Source organism: Nuphar pumila, chromosome 7 (genome assembly GCF_984573655.1).
Source record: "Nuphar pumila chromosome 7, dmNupPumi1.hap1.1, whole genome shotgun sequence".
Lineage (NCBI taxonomy): Eukaryota > Viridiplantae > Streptophyta > Magnoliopsida > Nymphaeales > Nymphaeaceae > Nuphar > Nuphar pumila.
In genome coordinates, this window is record NC_143255.1 from 29,990,951 (window position 1) to 30,011,928 (window position 20,978).

General features: G+C 39.0%; 1 protein-coding gene across 1 annotated transcript; it reads left to right on the plus strand.

The window, feature by feature from the left end:
* Positions 1-9,449: 9,449 nt before the first annotated feature.
* On the plus strand, positions 9,450-11,775 carry LOC149831716 (protein SINE1-like). Its single transcript, XM_090013072.1, has 2 exons — positions 9,450-10,778; positions 11,245-11,775. The coding sequence occupies exons 1-2, from the start codon at positions 9,450-9,452 to the stop codon at positions 11,773-11,775; spliced, it is 1,860 nt and encodes a 619-aa protein (XP_089869198.1).
* The last annotated feature ends 9,203 nt before the right edge of the window (positions 11,776-20,978 follow it).

Sequence of the window (20,978 nt, forward strand, 5' to 3'; positions counted from 1 at the left end):
TGTGGCTTCTTGATTTTCTTAAACTTCTTGCAGTTGATTTGTTTTGCTCTGCGGCACATGCAGTGGTTGTGCTGGCTTAAAAGGAAACAGTTCAACAACTGCCTGGCTTCCCTCAAGATTTCAGCAGAGTGGGCTTGCACGGGGCTCAAAGTCCCATATTCTTATTAAGGAGCCTCTTTCCCACGGGTGCTAAAATGAGCACCTGTGTGGGGAAGCATGGCTGAGCCCCGTGATTTGTTCCAAAAATTACCCCCCCCCCCCCCCCCCCCCACCACACACACACTTACCAACAATGGGGAAACAAGCTTTTCAAATGATAGCTCACTCCTGCAAATGAGCATGTAACATAAGGGTCAGTTTGTTTCATTCCTATGAAAGAGAAGACATGGCTAATTTTTTTTTCTAGTAACTTATTTTTTTCATAAAGTTCATCATTCATAACATGCAAAAATAATGATTACATAAGTATTCAATGATAAAAAAAATAAACTAACAAGTACTCTGCTGCAAAGTCGGAGTAGTCGATCACGTCCTGCCTGCGTTAGTGTGCTTGAAACTTACAATTGTTATTATATAGGGTGTGAGTCTGCGGTCTACACCTAAGTAAAAAATATTTATAAGCAAATAATTACTTTAATTTACAATTTTAGTGGGCTCTAAACTCCTAGTTTGAGTTTAGTTTTTGATACGCCACACAAAGTTTGTATGTTTTAATTTTTCTCCTTAACTTTCTCAATCAAACACCCACGCATACCAAACTATAACACTAAGTCAGCTATACCGGTTATAGTCGTTTATGAGCATAGCAACTTGCGTAAAACACCTTAATTCTACATTGTTGGCCAGATTATGAACCATACACTCTTAGTAATCCCCAGATCACCAGGCACTATAGTAAAACAACAAGGAGAACCCATCGTTAGCTAACCAGGAGGTCAGGTTCAAACTCAAACTTGGTATGGTTCATGCTACATCTCAATCATAATGACTTTCAATCATCTATGGTTGTCTAGAATCTCAGATATTGTATGAATATAACCCGAAGTTATATTTTAAATTCATTACTTTGAACCTTATTCTCAAACTCTTGTTTCACTCGGTATCCTATGAGTGATATCGTAAAATAATTACGATGGATCTCACTTTCAATCTCAAAATGACATTAGAGTTCACACTTTGTATCATACTAAGCATGCAACGAAGTAGAGTCTCTGCGTCATTAAATCACCGACAGCCCACTCTCCATGGTGGTTGCACTCTACCCGCGAACCAGATAACCCTTTCTATAGGTTGTCACTTTTAGGATTTAAGGGGTTATGCATACTAATCTTAATGTAAAATTCATATAGCATGACTAGATTCAAGGGACTCGAGGCTAATCACATTCTCATCACAATGCATGTATTTGCAGATTATAACATAGATATGTTATCATTAAAAAAGTGATTTTTTCTAATATGCATGACATATCACGAATAACGTGTGCATATAAACATTTCATTGCAATAATCTCATGCATGATCATTTTATGCATATCATGCTTACACTCAATAGCTACATTTCTAAATATGCTAATATACAATATCAATAATAGCATACAACACAATTTAGTTTGTTCGTAACTAAGATTACTTATAATATCTCTTACCTCGAATACGAATATTGTACTCTGGTCGCAATCGAGTCTCGGCTCTACCAATAAGATCTAATCATCGCACAAGTATGTTCATATTAATATACATAACTTTTTTATATTTTAAAAAATTTATCAAAATACTCCTCTCGAGTCGACTCGTCAGATAGCAATTTTTTGCTCCTAATTTGACCAGAACTAGACGATAAAAAGATTCTCCTTTACGATACGAATCCAATGCACCAAACTTAACTTAATTTTGAGTTTGAAGTGCAAAGTTATGCCCATTTTACTTAATCAAATATTGGGTACACCTGGGGTAATTTGGTCATTTCAATTCTTATGATTTGACCTTACTCATCCTAGGTTATAATAGGTCCGGTCTGAGTTTAGAGTACTAGGTTTACTGAACCAAGTCTTGATCCATTTGGGTTTGGTTTAAAAAAAACTTAATTAGATTCTTAAAATTCATAATTAATCACAAACTGGATCCAGAATCAATTTTGATCTGGATCCAAAATTGTCATACTGGATCTAGACTTAGTTTTGATTTGGATTCAGAATTGATCTAGCCAAATACAAGTTGGATCTGGATCTAGAACTGTCAGACTGGATCTAGACTGAGTTTTGATTTAGATGTAAAATTGATCCATCCAATTGGATCTAAATCAAGTTCTGATCTGGATCCAAACCAGATCTAGTTTTGATCTAGATCCAACATTGATCCAAACTAGATCTAGTTTTGATCTGGATCCAACATTAATCCAAACCAGATCCAGTTTTGATCTGGATCTAGATTGTTAGACAAGATCTAGACTCATTTTTGTTTGAATCGGTCCAGACTGGCTGGATCGAATTGGACCTAGATTTGGTTTGGTCCATATTATACCAGATCCAAATAGAGAACCGAGACCCTGTCAGATCTGAATCAGCCTGATTCAGTCAAAACCAGTTTAGTCAGCCGAGTCGAGTTTGAAACAGTTGACCAAACTCGGACTGGACTGAACCAGACTGAGTCGGTCTTGGTCAAACCCGACCCGATCTGGTTCACACCGAGACTAGTTCAGTCCGAATGAGATGGTTTGATTTGGTACAACCGAGTTGGACTAATTCGGTCTGGTATGGTCAATTTTTTTTACTTGACTCGGTCTGAGTGCAACCCCGACTGCCTGGTTCGGTCTAGGTGCGACCTAGACCACCTAGTTTGGTTTGGGTCGCACCCAGACCGACCCAAGTCGATCATTAATATAGGGAAAAAGGCGCACAACCCCTTCTGACTTCCTTTGCTGCAGAGGGGTTGGCAGTTAGAGCTGACCCTCTCTCTCTCTCTTGGCAACAAGACCGACAACCATGGCTACCAGCTTGTTGTTTGATTTTTTTTCTTCAACATCTTGCTGGCGATGTGGTGCAACGAAGAAAGACATCTCTCTCTCGATCGAACGATCCACTGTCGGCAACTGTCGAGTGTCAGTGGTGGATATCTCCTCTCTCAAATAAAAGAAAAAAATAGTGGGAATGGGGGTCGTTACCTCTATCGGAAGCACCTCCTCCTCCTCTTCTTTTTTCGATCTTTGAAACAGTTGAGAGGAGGAGGTTGCGGTCTTTAAATAGATTGAGGAGGAAACCCCCAACTACTCTAATGATCAGGGAAGGAAGGGATAATCTCCCACCTCCTTGATCATATGTGGCAACCGCTCCCCTCACGGGGAGTTCTTATAACTGAGGGAAGATAACTTTCCTAAGTTATCCCCTCATGGGTAGTAGAAGCACTTAACATTCCTTAGGTCACACCTGCTTTCATGCTTCTAAAGACCACAAGTCCTGCATGAATTGTTCAAGTGTGCCGACTTCTAAGTTTTCTGCCTCTTAGCTTATTGGCCTCCCAAATTCTTGACTTGCTTACCCTAAGTCTAACCATTGGTCTGACCTCTGTAGTGCCTCTTTTGCTCTCGCGGGAACTTCCTTTTATACTGAAACTTTTTTCGAGAGAACTCAACCCCATTGCTGCCATTTTGTTTGACCTTTTCTTCGGTCCTGGGCTTTTCCTTTTCTTAGAGCTTTTTTTTCATCCTCAACTCCCAAAATTCATACCTTAAAGCATAGTCCATGAGCCAACTGTATTTCTTTATTTGCAGTGGCGCTGCCAACCTCAAAAATTCAGGTCTCAAGTCCCTCTCAAAGTGTCTACACTTTTTTTTCTCATTCGCCACCAAGGACTTGGCAAAACGAGAAAGATAGTTAAATTAAGTTATATACTGGGCTATAATCATGTCTCCTTGCTTCAATTTTCTGAATTCTTCTTCCTTCTCCACCCTCTGACACTTCAGAAAAAATTACATGTAGAATCTCTTTACAAAGGTGAACCAAGGCAAATAAGTGTTATGCTTTAGAGTGTCTCAGATGGTCCTCCACCAGTATTCTATATCGCTCGTCAAGTTCGGTACCGTTATCCATGCCCTTTGATCCTCCAGACACTGAATGACATTTAAGACCTTTTTCACTTGCATAAACTAATTCTTTGTTGTGATGCCATCAGGATTGTTGTCAAAAAGTGGAGACTGCATATTCTTGAACCTTTCAGTCTAAGAGGTGATGCCTAAAATGATTGTTTGGGGTTGTCCTTATTGAGTTCGGGTGGTTTGCAAAAGATCATACATGATGTGGTTTATAATATACTCATAAGGTATCCTCGTATTTTCTTCTCATGAGCTTCCCATCAGTGATCCTTTGTGGGATCTCCATACTCTTTTCTCCACCATTGTGTGGATCATGCCTCTAAGGGGTACGAAAAGATAAATATGCTGGTGCACCTCATGATGTGCGAGATGATGAAGGTGCCCTCTGAGATAGTCTGCCAAGGCGCTTTGCATCATCAGTCATTGCATCAAGTTGCCTTATCTCTTGTCTGGCGGCTACAATGTACTTAGAAAGATAGGACATTCTCCTATGAGTAGCAATATATACTACACTAAAATCATCACATAATGAATTTATCATTATTTGAGTCAATTAGGTTATATTTGCACAAAATTTTATCACATGCATGCATTTATGTTACTCATTTAGTCAAAAAGATTTTATTTCATTAATCATCCTAGTATACATAAAGAAAATAAAACTAAAAAAATAAGAAGAAAATAAAGCAAAACAAGCGATAACTGGACTAGACCAAACAAAACTAAATATTCCTGGACGCAATATCATTTCACTCCTCAATCCATCTGAAACTTGTTTCTCTCCCTGAACCCCTTCATGTTTGCTGACGGTGAGGTACAAGAAAAGCACATATGTTGTATGGGGGTGAAGCAGGAGTGTAAGTAGGTGACTTGAGGGCAGGAATAAGATCTTCAAGCACAGGAAGAGTACCTATATTGCATGAGGGCGAAGTAGGAGTGTAGGTAGGTGAGGTAGGCGTAAGAGTTAATCTTCATACTTGCCTTCTTCCCACGAACTTTTCGATATTGTTCGTCACTATACTAGTCTTGGGCCGCTTCTATTTACTTGTAAAGTGTGTCATGCTGCTTCTACAACCTAAATTGCCACCCTCCTAGTTTCTTCACAAGAAACTCCATGGTTGGATTTGAAACTTCTCGATTGGCTGCACTCATGGCAACCACATAACTAGTTCGAGACATATGTTATCCTCGTGCACTAGCCATCCTAGATCCTCCTGAGACGTAGAGTTCACACTAGGGGCTGCTCTTCTTGTGACCCCTTCTCGAGCTGCCATCCGGTCCCTCACCGTTTACCCGTGTATTGATCGAGCTCTCTGATGGTGGGATTGGTGAGTCTCTCACCCGTAAGGTTGTGGGTGTCGCCCGTAGAACTATGGTCGTCGCCCTTGAGTAGTGTTAGGGTTGTTCTGTAGGTACACATTTCTTTCTCCAACTATGATATAGATCAATAGGGGTTGTGGTATCAACTCTTGCACTATTTAAGTCATGCTCGCCATGAATCCAATAGTCATCGTTATTGCAGCGACAAATTCTTCTTTCTTTACAACTCACGTCTTAAAAGGTTCTTGCACCATAGGGTCTTTGTGATTATCGTGCTCGCTAGCCATTCCTAATTACAAAACAACCTAGTCACTATTGTGTTTTTTACAAGTAGGGACTTATACTATATTCTATGTCATTGAACTTATTCTGAATGATCAACCTTTTTGTATGAACGTAGTTCTGATATCATTTTATAACACCGTAATTTGGGACCTCAAGAGTCCAAGTCTGGTTGGTATTACTTTCCAGACGAAAAGCATATAGAATTCACGCAGAGAAAACATGGTTACTTTTTTTCTAATAATTCAATTTATTTCACAAAGTTTATAATTCAAAATATACAGAAAAAATGATTACATAAGTATTCAATGACAAGAAAGTAAACTAACAAGTACTTTGCTACAAAGTTAGAGTAGCTGATCACGTCTTATCTGCACTAGTGTGCCTAGAACCTACAGTTGTAATTATACAGGAGGTGAGTCTACAACTCAGTAAAAAATATTTATAAGCAAATAATGACTTTAACTTACAACTATAGTGGGCTTTAAGCCCCTAGTCTGAGTTTAGTTTTCGATACACCATACAAGGTTTGTATATTTTAATTTTTTTCTTTAATTCTCTCAATCAAACGCTCACTCATACCAAACTATAACACCAAGTTGGCTATACCGGTCATACATGTCTATGGGCATAGCAACCCACATAGAATACCTTAATTCTATATTGTTGGACAGACAATGAACCATACACTCTCAATGATCCCTAGATCACCAGGCACTACAGTAAAACAAGAAAGGGAACTCTAATGGTAGCTAGTCGAAAAGTCATGCTCAAACTTGGCGTGATTCATGCTACATCCTAACCATAATGACTTTCAACCATCCATGGTTGCCTAAAGTCCCAGATACTGTGTGAATATAACCGTAAGTCATATTTTGAGTTTATTACTTTGAACCTTACTCTCAAGCCCATGTTTCATTTATTCTTCTATGAGTGATGTCGTGAAATAATCATGACAAATCTCACTCTCAATTTTAAAATGGTATTAGGGTTCACACTTTGTATCATACTAAGCATGCAACGAGGTAGAGTCTCTACGTTGTTAAATCATCAACAATCCACTCTCTTTGTTGGTTGCACTCTGCCCATGAATCAGGTAGCCCTTTCCATAGGTCATCACTTTTGAGATTTAAGGGGTTATGTATGCTAATCTCAATATAAAATTTACATCACATGACTCGATTCAAGGGACTCGAGGCTAATCACAATCTCATCACAATGCATGTTATTTGAAGATTATAACATAGATATGTTATCATAAAAAAATATCTTTCTAATATGCAGAATATATCACGATTAATGTATCCATATAAACATATCATTGTAATAATCTCATGCACAGTCATTTTATGAATATCATGCTCACACTCAAGAGCTAAATTTTTAAATATGCTAATCTACAACATCAATAATAACATGCAACGCAATATGATTTATTTACAACTAAGATTACTTATAATATCTCTTACCTTGAATACAAATATAGTACTCTGGTTGCAATCGAGTCTTAAATGACTCTAACAATAAGATCTTATCATCACACAAGCATGTTCATATTAATACACGTAATTTCTTTATATTTTGATAAAATTATCAAAATGCTCCTCTCGAGTTGACTCGTCAGACCTCAATTTTATGCCCCTGATTTTACCAAAACTAGAGGATAAAAAGATTTTCCTCTACGATACAAGTTCAACGCACCAAACCTCACTCAATTCTGAGTTCAAAGTGCAAAGTTATGCCCATTTTACTTAATCGAATATTGGGTACACTTAGGGATAATTTGGTTATTTCAACTCTTATGATTTGATCTGACTCATCCTAGGATAGAACAGGTTGAGTTTAAGTTTAAAGTACTAAGTTTATTGAACCTAGTCTTGACCCATCTGGGTTTGGTTAAAAAAAACTCAATTGGATTCTCAAAATTCATAATTGATCTGGATAAAAAAGTGTGAGACTGAATCGAGACTTAGTTCTGATCTGAATCTAGAACTAGAACTAGAACTAGAACTAGAACTAGAACTAGAACTGTCAGACTAAATCTAGACCCAGTTCTGATATGGATCTAAAATTGATTCATCCAATTGGATCTAGATCCAGTTTTGATCTAAATCCAAATTTGTCAGAAAGAATCTAGATTCATTTTTGTTTGGATTCAATTCAATTTAGATCGATCCAGATCAACTGGATCGAACTGGACCCAGATTCGGTCTGATTCAGATCCAAATAGGAAATCAAGACCATGTTAAATCTGACTTGGTCGGATTCGATAAAAACTGGTTTGGTCAATCGAGTCGAGTTCAAAACCATTGATCAGACTCAGTTTGGACTAAATCGGGCCAAGTCAATCTTGGTCAAACCTGACCCAATCTAGTTTACACCTAGATCGGTTTGGTCCGATTGAGTATGATCGAGTCAGACCAGTTCAGTTCGGACTGGTAAGGTTGATTTTTTTTTACTTGATTCGGTCTAGGTGCGACAAAGACTGCCTGACCCAAAGCTACCCGAGTCGATTATTAATATAGGGTGGAAGGGGCAGGCCCTTTCGACTTCCTCTGCTAATGAGGGGTCGGCAACTAGAGCCGACCCACTCTCTCTCTTTTTGTTGTCTGTTTTTTTTTCTCCAGCATCTTGCCGGTGACTTGGTGTGACGAATCTCTCTCCCAAACGAACGATCCACTGCCAGCCACTGTCGGGTGCCGGCGATGGATCTCTCCTCTCTCAAATAAAAAAAAAATAGTGAGAATGGGGATCGTTACTTCTACAGAAAGCACCTCCTCCCCTTCTTCCTTTTTTATCTTCCAAACAGTAAAGGAGAAAAGATCCCCACTACTTTGATGGTGGGAAAGAAAGGGATAATCTCCCACCTCCTTGATCATCGGTGGCAACCGCTCCCTTCACGGAGAGTTCCGATAACTGAGGGGAGGTAACTTCCCTCAGTTATCCTCTCCCCTAGGATATCGTTCTTTCATTGGTTACGAGTACAGGTCCGAGACATATGATGGGATCCATCCTACGTCAATCATTGCAGTCCAACCAAGATCTAAGATTAGACCACATCGTTACCCCGAATGTGAATTAATCCATGCCGTCCAGATGCGCCTCTTGGACAGGTCGGATCTGCATAAGATCTGTGATCAAAGTTTTAATGGAAGCCATTGTGAAAAGTCAAAAAGAACATATTATAACTAAACAGAAATTAGACGTTGGTTAATGGAAGCAACAAGAGCATAAATTAATTGCCAACGTTCAAAATTCTCTGTCGTGAGTTTTGAATAGGGCCAAATAAACCCAGTGGGGTTTTACTAAAGTCAGCAAGTCATGACCCCACACCATATTTGAAATTTGAACCTCTCTCTCTCTCTCTCTACTTCCCTTCTGCTCATTGGAGTCACCACGCCAGGTTATTTGTCCCCTCCTCTTCTCTTCTCCTTGCAAAACCGTGGTTCTAAATTTATTTCATCTTCTTCAATCAAATCCCATCATGCCCGTTTGTTTTTTCTGGATATGTTAGCGAGTCTCTAAAAGTTCCCTTGAACACGGTCTAAAACCAAAACTCAAAAGCCCAATTTGATCTTTGTGAGAGATCATTCAGAAGTTCTGCCTTTTATAGTTTTTCTTCCCTTCTTTTTCCCCCTCTTCTGAAGTTCTTCTGATTCTGTATTTTTTCATTGAAATGAAACATGTAGAGATGTAAGATAGCCAACGCTGCTCATTTGCTTTTGTTGGTTGCTTTGTAGTTCTGTTCAGCTTCTTCAATGGGTAGAAGCGTCAGTCCCCTGCTGAAGCAGGAGCTTGCAAACCTCAAAAAGGACTCGAACACCCGCCGATCTGCCATGAAAGCTCTCAGATCATACGTCCGGGAGCTTGATTCCAAGTCCATCCCTCAATTCCTAGCCCAAGTCTCCGAATCGGAAGAACCCAATTCTTCATCATATGAGCACACCATCTCTCTCTATGAAGTCCTCGCACGCGTTCACGGCAAGAACATCGTCCCCCAGATCCGGAACATCATGTCGACAATCATCTCCACCTTGACATCCAGTGCCGGCTCTTTCCCACTGCACCAAGCTTGTGCAAGAGTTGTACCTGCCATTGCCAGGTATGGAATAGATCCATTGTCTCCCGACAATGAGAAGTCATCGATCATCGATTCGCTTGCTCGGCCGCTCTCGGAAGTTCTAATGGGTCATCCGGAGTGCTTAGCTTCTGGTGCTGCCCTTTGCTTGAAAGCTCTTGTTGAATCCGATAATTGGCGCTTCGCTTCTGACCATACTGTGAACATGGTCTGCTTGCACTTGTCCGGAGCTCTCGAAGAGAACCTTACCCAGACACATTCGCATATGGGTCTCGTTATGTCTCTTGCAAAGTCTAGCCCATTGATCCTCGAGGGATATGCTCGGTCACTGATAAGATCAGCAGTTGAAATATGCAGAGTTGGTGAGACTGATGTATCTGCACAGAAGCGTTTGAATGCAATCCAGATGATCAACTCCATTCTAAAGCATGTAGATTCAAGCAGCATTTGTTCAGAATTGGAACAAATTCTTGTCTTCCTGGAGAAATGCCGCTCCGACAGGTTGATGTTCGTGAGGAGTGCTGCTTCTGAGGCTCTTCTGAATGCAAGAACAATTGCTGCAGAGAAGAAATTGGAATTCAATGGGTTCTCAATGGGGAACGGGAATTTGAGTTCTAAAATAAAAGATTGCAGCTTGAGTCCATACAGTGCAGAGTCTACAATCAGCTGCATCCACTCTCCTAGATCCGCTACGCCTGAATCTCATACCATTGCTTCTTTTGCAGCATCACCCATTTCCCCTGCCCAGTCATTCTGCAACTTTGGAAGGCCTACAAATCGTAGGCTTTGGATGGATGGCCATAGTGCTGTTGATGTTTCTTTGAAAGATGGCTTTTGTTCTTCAAGCCTGATAGGTACCCAGATGGATTGTGTTGGTAATTGCTTAAAAGGAGATCTCAAATACTTGGTTGATGGGGATGTGACTTACACAGGAGCTGAACTTTCTGAAGAGTTCAGTGGATTTGGATCAAATTCTGAAATTTTGGAGGCAGAAAATGACACCCCAAAGGTAATAGGATCTAAATAATTAGATTTATGATTTCAGATTTATTTGGTCCTGAATTCTTCTTTATTAAACTGCTGGTGAAAAAGAAGCTTCAACCCATTTCCACGAATTGGAAATATAGTTCAAGCATCAGTGTTGTGATTCAACCTTTGGCCTCTATATGGTTACCTAGATCTTTTGTTTTTCTAGTAAAAAAATGCTGTAGTGATAAGCCACGATTTATTTGCAAGATGGTTCTGGTGTTAAATATTGCCATGTCTTGATGCATAGCACTCAATTTTGCTTAGATAAGATTCGTTTGTAGCTTACTGTAGATGACATCAAGATCTTCACAGGAATTTTAGTTTCTTTCTATTTGATAATGTTCAGTCCCTTTATTTGAAAGAGTTTGATTCTCTGGTGTTAAAGATTTACCCTCTTGAATTGCATAGAATTCAATCTGCTTGCTTCCTTCTTATTTTTGTTTCAGAAGTTGCGTCCAACAATTCCTATAGATGACATCAAGGTTTTTACAACCCCTCGGAAGCTCATCCGCTCTCTTCAGAACCATGATGCCGAGTCTAATCTCTTGGATAAAGAATATAACAATCATAGTGATCAGGCCTCTAATGGAGAAGAATTTAGCCCATTAAAAGAATTTGACGGGGATGGCTTTGCACGTGATTTAAATTGCAAACTTCAAGAATGGAAGTCTTCAGATGCCACAAGCAGGATTAATTGTCAGAATGTAGGGGATGTCAAGCTAGGATCCAACAGGATGTTCCAGCCAGCTTCCGCTCATAAATCAGAGTCTGTATTATCAACTGATGGGGATTCCATGGAGGCTAATTGTGTGTTATCCCATAAAGTGATTGAAGAAAATACTGCAATTAAGAAGGCGATCTCTGTGAAGTTTGTTATTAGTTTATCTCTTGTCATGTTCTTAGTTTTTGCTGCTGTTATGTTCACCACAAATTGGACAAGTGACAAAGATGCGCACAACAATTTAGTTCCAACATGATGCGACTTATTGTTGCCTATGTAACTTATTGTGGCCATGACTGCATGATGGATTCCAGTTTTATTGTGCACCCATTCCATTTTATTCAAGTGCAACAATCACGTTCAAAAATGGATATGAATACTTATTGTTTTGCAGAAGAGATCATCTCTCTCTCTCTCTATATATATATAATATATATATATATATATATATATATATATATATATATATATATATATATATATATATATATATATATATATATATATATATATATGTGTGTGTGTGTGTGTGTGTGTGTGTGTGTGTGTCTGTTTTTTTATGTTTCTTTTGGTCACAGTCTGATTTTGTTTTATGTATCAATGCTTATGAGCCTGAATCATGTTGAATTTGACTGCCTCACCGAACATCTTGAGGACCAAAGCCACCGGACTCAACGCAGCTAATAGGCATACGTGTATATCTCCCATGCCGTTTGTGTTCTGCGATGGGGCTAAATACATGGAACTCATCAAATCTAGTCCTCACAACTACCACTGGATAAGAACGGCAGATCAGGTGCAATCACATTACACACTTTGAGTGTGCCCCTGCACCTGGCTGACCTCCATCTGTTGTTGGGCCCCACAACTGACAGTGAAAAGATCAGGTGCAGTATGATTGCACAAATATTTGTGCCTTACACACCTGATCACCCTTCATCTTGAAGACAGGCTTGTCAGTTGTGGGAGCCAAGGCTTGATGGAGGGCGATCAGGTGCTTAATGCACAAATTTTGTGCCATGTGATTGCACCCGATTGGGACTCCAACTGACAGGGTGTCAGCCAAAGATAGAGGGCGACCAGGTGCATGCTTGCTTGCACTTTTAAATGTGATCCCAAATCATGTTATTTGAATCACAAGGCTGATCCTGTGATTTCGAATCTCATGAGATGCAAATGATTCCTGATGTGATTCATTTACTTGCTGCACCATTTTCTCATGTTTGCTTGCACGTGAGAAAATGGGGCTCGCTTGAATAGTTTCCTGACATTCGTGAGAGTGAGAGAGTGATTCTCCGTTGAGGCCAGGCAAGCATTAAGTGAGTTTCAGAAGGGATAGGGGGAAAAGGAGAGCACATACCTTTTGTTTAAACAGAGCCAGAAAATAATAACTTCTGAATAAATGTTGCACCAAGCAATATTATAGGTAATCCCATGTTTATGAAAAAGACAAATCTACTTGAAAATTTGTAAACATCTAGATCATTCTTTAAAGTATGCAGAAAATCACAAAATGTGAAACAAAGGAATGATCAGGCTTTTGAGTGTGGCCACTTCATGCAATAAGCAGAAAGCATGCCCATCCCCAGCACCCCAGAGTATGGTCCTGACCTGAAACAGTGTGATCTCATGTTGCTAACGAACATGGAAACAATCTCTAGAATGATCTCTTTCTCAATGATTGTGGATTTCCTTGAAGCACAGATAAATTCTGCTCATGCATTCTGTCATATGCACACAATCAACTTTTTCTAGACACCATCTGCTTTCTTTTCTGGTTCATCATCACCATGGCCATTTCAGGAAGTTACAACCTGATAAGAATTTCATGGATTTTCAGAGATACTACAGTTTCTTTCTTTTGAAGTATTAGTGTATTCATTTCCCAGAAACTCTATGTAATGATAGTTTAGATAAACAACTAGAATTAATCCAATTGAAACTAATTTAACAGCAAAAGCATGGAATACACATCTACCAATGAAATCCAGTCCAACATATATGAGCAAAATATTTTTAACTGACAAATGTCCTTATACATGACATTACTCATATGCATACATAAATGTGTATCCTTTGCCACTGATGTTTATTTCATTATTATTTGCTTGGTACTCTGCGGCCAACAAAGACTCCTTTAGCAGGGCTTGAACTCCATATGATTCAATTTCTGACATAAAGGAGAACCCACATAATCTTAATTTTATGACAAAAAAATTGTCTCAACTATCCAAGAAAAAAAAGTGTAACAGTAACAGATATACATTTCCAATGTGGAGGGAATTCCATTTGCTTTTACAGATTTTTGTTACACATTGTCATGCTCTAGAACTTGAGCACCTCTCCACTCTTCACCAGGCTTCAGCACCACAGGAACCAATATAGAAGCGGGACCAGTACAAATAAAGTAATCCTTTCCATATTTTTCTGAAAAGGAACCAGGGCTACTCAAATAAATGTCATCATATCATATCCCATTCTTATAATTCTAAAACCAAGTCCATTCCTCTGCACATCACAACCAAAATCCATATTGAATGACTTTATAAAAAATGTGCTTTTCAAATTCACAAAGTAAACCAAATTCCAATATCCACATTTTCAATCTGTGTGCGTGTGCAAGTCTTACTTCTAGATTTTGGTCTATAGTTACAAAGCAGATGAGTAGGCAACATTTTAGGCATACCGTTCACTAAAAGATGGGAACTTTGGGCATACTTAACCATGTAAGAGATTTCCATCTAATTTTAAGTATAGACTACTGAAAGCATGGTAAAAATTGCACATTTATGGAAAAAGGAAAATATTTCCAAGATTTGAAATTCAGGAACATTTCACTTCTTATGCGAAAGAAGGGGATAAAATCTCATGAAATTTCCAAAAAATTCATAAGCAGCTGATAATCATTAGCATGGGGAGATCGATAAAATGAGAAATTTGAATTTTGAAAGTTCCCTCTAAAATGATACTACCTGATCTATAGTTTCATATTTAGATGGAGGGGTGTTGTAAAGTCTCTTTAATCTTTCAACAGGAGGTGCTGTGTATACTCTACTGAATCTGTCTCTCATCGTAACAAACTTATTATTTTGGACTTTCCATGTATATTGGCTATTCCCACTGCCGTTTGAGTCGAATGAGAATGGGCTCCAACTGGGACAGTCTCGTTTCATTGCTTCAGCTGGCGACAAAATACTAAATCTTGATGACAGTGGCGGATGTGCGCAATATGAACATCTTATAAGCCCTGAATTTTTTTTTTCTGATAGCCAAGCTGGGGTTAGGCAGACCCCTACTGAAGGCTTTACAAATCTGTATACAAAATTGGTTGCCAATCGGGGGGTCGATCTTTCCAAGATTTTTCGAGACCCCCGTTGGCTAACTTAGCTAACATTTTACACAAGAATTTAGCTTTACATTTCCTGTATTTAATATGTACTCTTTTATAATTGAAAAGTTTATCTACAAGATCCGCAGGAGCACTACCGCGCATTTGACAACCTTTCAGAATTCTAATTAGCCCTGCAGCAATCTCCACTACCTGTTACAATCATTACCTGACCCTGAATGTCAACTTCATCCAGCATCGTTCCCCAAACACTCCATTCTCTTCCATACTTCCTGCTATTCTCATGCACCCTGCAGCCGATATCCTACCTGTTAGGTGTAAGAAGGGAGGGGAGAGAGAATTCATAAGAAGAAACGTAGGCTGTTTTTCCTTTTTGGAAAAAGTTTGGTTTTGATGACGTGGAATAGTCCCATATTAACGGTGTTTGAGTTCGTTGTAGGCTAAACTCTTACACTTGTTCCTAAGAACAAGAGGTTAGGATGACTACCACACACACGCGCTCGCCCGCCGTGCGGGCCGGGCCAGGTCGGGTTCGAGTTCGGGTAATTGGCCCTTTAGGGCCATATCAAATCAAGACCAACTCAGATGCTTTACGCATAATTCTGAGGAAGAAAGGCTCTGTGTTTTCTCTTCCCCTGTTGTTCTCTCTCTCCTGAGTTATTCCGAAAAGGGATTCATGTTTTATACCATGATGTTGATTGTGAAACTGCGTGATCTGAAAAACGATCCAACACTACCATCGTGTAATCGAGCTGTAACCCAATGCACCAGCAAGTCTGAAAATAGCTACAGATATTTAGCTTCGTCCACCCTTGGGGAGGAGGATCACATTCTCGAAGGTTCCTCCACCTGACCCCTATTCTATACTCTGCATCTCCCAAAACCTCTCATACCTGCTCTCTCACAGCTTTCAGAACTTTATTAATTTCTGCACCTCAACAGTTTTTTTAGCAAAAATTATCTCATTACGAAGCTGCCATAGTTTCCATATGGTGACATGAAACGCAATGGTCCAGCCTGTCTGAATTAGCCGATCCATGAACTTCCTCAACGTCCACTCCGTAAGCTTCATCTTCACTGAATCTATAGGTGACAAAAGTATAATGAAATATGCCAAAATACAATACAAGGGCCTCTAAGAGCTTACAGTAAACACAAAATGTACATGCACAATACAAGTCTAATTAAGAGACGATACAAGCAGAGAAACACAAGAACATAAAAAATATATATCCAAGGCCTTAGATGCCATTGAAACACTCTCCAACAGCTAAAAATAGAGTTGTTGTGGAGGTTCCAATGACTATATTTTACATAGATGCTCTCAAGAACAACCTAAAGTCTTACTTTTTACACAAATGAAGTAAAAGACTGTTGTGCCCTATTACAAATCTGTGAAAAGACAAAAATGCCTAAATAAGTATTTGCCTATTACAATGAGAAAATAAAGCATATATATATTATGCATATCTTAAAAGTACAACTTGATAGCATGATCTATCAAACATAGCTGTAACCGCCCTCCATACCTGGTCTGTCCACTTACATTTCAGAAAAATATGTGTTGCACTCTCTGACAATTTACAGAATTCCCAATGGCTTGCTAGGCTGAACCCAAACTCCTTAAGTTGGTCTTTATGAGGACCACTAGGACAATTTATCAGGATCACCCCATCCAATAAATTGGGAAGGATGCCAAGAATGCTTTTATGAGGACCACTCAGGTTGCTTTCGATAGAAGGGCTCCTTTCCATGCCCCAAGTCTCGGTTGGAATTTGTCCACCAACACCACACACATCTCCTTCAGTCCTTCTTGAGCTGCCCTTTGAATAAAGGAAGCCCCAGGTACGATACTGGGAGCTTCGTAACTTGCCATCCACTTATCTGTTTTTAAGTACCTCGTGCGAGCTAATGAGAGGTTAAAGGGCACTACCACTGATTTTTCTTTACTCATCTTGAGTTCAGACTGTTTACCGAATTCCTCCATATATAATAGTTAGGAAGCTCGCAAACGACTCTCTTTTGTCCAGCATCATCTGCATAGAAACTATGTTGCCATTTCATTTCTTCTATTTGGACCCAGATAATTCTCTCTCTTCCTCTTTTGTAATTATCCTTGTCAATCTCTCCATCACCAGCAAAAACAAGTATGAGGACATAGGATCCCCTTGCCTTATACCCCTGCCACTTTCAAACATCTCTACTGCAAATCTGGTTGTCCTCACACATTGCATTATTAATGAGACCCATGCTTCCACAAAACCAAGGACTCTAAGAGAGTTTTCCAAGAACGATCATTCTATGCAACCATATGCTTTCACCAAGTCTATTTTGATTAGGACGCTTTTCTTCTTGCTCTCTATCGTAGAATCTACTAACTCATGTGTTAAAAGAATAATATCTTGTATCGAACGTCCTTTCAAAAATGCCATCTGGTTCAGACTTATGATCCTATTCAATACGCTCCTCATTCAGTTGACTATGATCTTCATGATCACTTTATATATAAAATTGCACAGGCTTATTGGTCGAAACTGCTTCATTCTATTAGCTCCAGTTTTCGAGATCAAAACAATATTAGTAGAGTTTATTCTTCGGAGCATTTTGTTTTTAACTTTAAAAAAGAATAATTACTGTAGTGCACAGGTCTTTGCGTACCACATCCCAAAACTTTTGAAAAAATATTTCGGGTAACCCATCGGGATGACTTGGGGCACTCTCAGAGTCCATCTCGAACACTGCTGCTCTCACCTCCTCCCTATTGACATCATCCTTCATTCGAGCGTTTTCCTCTTATGTAACCTTCGGTCCCTCTATCTCCTCTAGGCCCCCTGCTGCACGTTCCCAGCAAAAAATAGGTTGAGGTGGAAATTCTTGGCTTCATCCATGCTACTCCTTATATCTTATAGCTCTGTTCCTGTGACACTCCGATTTGGGACTTCATGAGTTTAAGTTTGGTTGGTATTACTTCTCAGAAGAAAAGCATACAGAGTTTACACAAAGAAAACATGGCTAATTTTTTTTCATTCTTTTTCCAATAACTCACTTTCTTTTACAATGTTTATCATTCATAACATGAGAAAATAATAAGTACATAAATGTTTAATGACAAGAAAATAAAAACTACTACGTACTTTGCTGAATTAGGAGTAGTCGGTCATGTCATGCCTGTACTAGTATGCCTAGAATCTACAATTGTAATTATACATGGGGTGAGTCTACAACCCATTAAAAAATATTATAAGCAAATAAGAATTTTAATTTACAATTGTAGTGTGCTCTAAGCCCCTAGTTTGAGTTTAGTTTTTGACACACCACATAAGTTTGTATGTTTTAATTATCCCCCATTTGACTCTCTCAAACACTCACTCAAATCAAACTAAAACACTAGGTCGGCTATACCGGTCATAGCCGTCTATGGGCGTAGCAACCCACGTAGAATATCTTAATTCTATATGTTGGCTAGACAATGAACCATATACTCCCAGTGATCTTCGGACCACCAGGCATTGTAGTGAAATAAAAAGGGAACCCCACCGGTAGCTAGCCAAAAGGTCATGCTCAATCTCAATCTCGACATAGTTTATGTTATATCATAACAATGATGGGTTTCAATCATCCATGATTGTCTAGAGTCTCAAACACTGTGTGAATATACCCCTAAGTTATATATTAAATTCATCACATTGAACCATGTTCTCAAACTCATATTTCACTCGTTCTCTCACGAGTGCTATCGTGAAATGATCATGATGGATCTCACTCTCAATCTCAGAATGACATTAGGGTTCACACTTATCTCATACTAAGCACGCAATGACGTAGAGTCTTCACATCATTAAATTATCGACGTCCCACTCTCCATGGTGGTTGCACTCTGACCACAAATCAGGTAGCCCTTTCCACAGGTTGCCACTTTCGATATTTAAGGGGTTATGCATGCTAATCTCAATATAAACATTTATATGATATGAATAAAATAAATAGACTCAAGTTTAATCACAATCTTATCATGATGCATGTTATTTGTAAATTATAACACAGATATGCTATCACAGAAATAATCTCTTTCTAGTATGCATGACTTATCACAACTAACATGTGTATGTAATCATTTCATTGCAATACTTTCATGCATGATCATTTTATGCATATCATGCAACCACTAAAGATCTATCTTCTAATCATGCTCATTTACAACATCAACAATAACATGCAACATAAAAAAGTTTATTTACAACTAAAATTATCTATAATGTCCCTTACCTCGAGTATGAATACTGGGCTTTGATCGAAATTGAGTCTCAAGATGATCTAACAATAGGATCTATCATTACACAAGCATATTCATATTATTACATATAACTTCTTATATTTTGACAAAATTACCAAAATATCCCTCTTGAGTTAGACTCATCAGAATTTGATTTTTATGCTTCTAATTTGACCAAAACTAGAGAACACAGGGATTTTCCTCTACGATACGAGTCCAACGCATCAAACTTCACTCAATTTTGAGTTTGAACTGCAAAGTTATGCCCATTTTACCTAAATGAATCTTGGGTACACACAAGGGTACTTTGATCATTTCGATAATTAATCTCAAAATTCAAAAATTAATCACAAACTGGATCCAGATCCATTTTTTATCTGGATCCAAAATTGTCAGACTGGATTCAGACCCATTTTTTATCTAGATCCAAAACTGGTCCATCCAGTTATGAGTTGGATCTGGTTTCAGACCCAGTTTTGATATGGATCTAGAACTTATCCATCCAGTTAGATTTAGATCCATTTTTTATATGGATCTAGTACTGATCCAAACCAAATTCAGTTTTGTTCTGGATCCAAAGCAGTCAGATAGGATCCAGACTCTGATCTATCTGGATCTAGTTCCATTTAGATCGATCCAGACTGACTGGATCAGACTGGATTCAGATTCAGTCTGATCTAGATCAGACCATATCCAAATTGAGAATCGAGACTGAGTCAGACCTAACTCAGTCTGGTTCACACCCAGATCGGTTCGATCTGACTGAGTCAGTTTGAACCGATTTCGGTTCAGTCTGAATCGGATTGGCCTCAACTGGTTCAACATGAACCGATATATATATATATATATATATATATATATATATATATATATATATATATATATTACTTACCTGGTTCAGTATGGGTGCGACCTAGAATGCATGGTTCGGTCTGGGTCGCACCCAGACCAACCCGGTCTGCCACCTTATAAAAAAAATGCATGGGCGGAAGGGGCACAACCCCTTCCATTTTTTTTCATTTTCTTCTCGGATGCAGAGGGATCGGCCACCAGAGTCGGCCCTCTCTCTATTTCTCTCTGTTGCAAAGGGGCCAGCCAACCGACCCCCCCTCTCTCTCTTTCTCTCTCTCTCTCTCTCTCTCTTTCTCTCTCTCTCTCTCTCTCTCTCTCTGTCTGTGCTATGTCAAGGTTCCCCCCCCCCTTTTTTTTTACACCTGCAACCCGTCGACAGCCATGGTTGATGGCCATCTATTTGATCGAAAAAAGAAAGCAAGACACTTACCTATCAACAATGAGCTCAGGTAAGCTTCCTCCTCTCTGTTGCTCCTCGTTTCCCCTCTTCTTTTTTTTTCTTCATGCCTCTTTCCCTCTCTCTGTTGCTTGATCGATGGGAGGAGGGTAAGGTTTATCCTCATCCCCTCTCCCCTCTCCCCCCCCCCCCTTTTTTTCAAATCTCCCCCGACGATTTCGTCGGAGGTGGTTTTATAGTTATATCTTCCTTGATAATGATGGATATGTTTTTCTTTATGATTTGATGATTCATCATCGCATGGAAGAATCGTATGTTGCGATCCCTCTCTTTAAGCCATTTGCATCTCGACTTTTGTCTCTACATTTCCTCCTATATTTTGTATAATAGTTGAAGCTCATCCCTTAGGACCACTTCCTTTGTCAACAAAGCTTCATTATATTCTATCATTTCTTGTTGACAATCCTCAAGTTACTTTTCTAAATTCTTGATCCTTGAAGGAATGAAGCCCATTGCACTTCAATTCCATTCTTTTAGGCCCCTCTTCACATTATCGAGTTTAGCCATTAACTTGTACTTGGGATTACC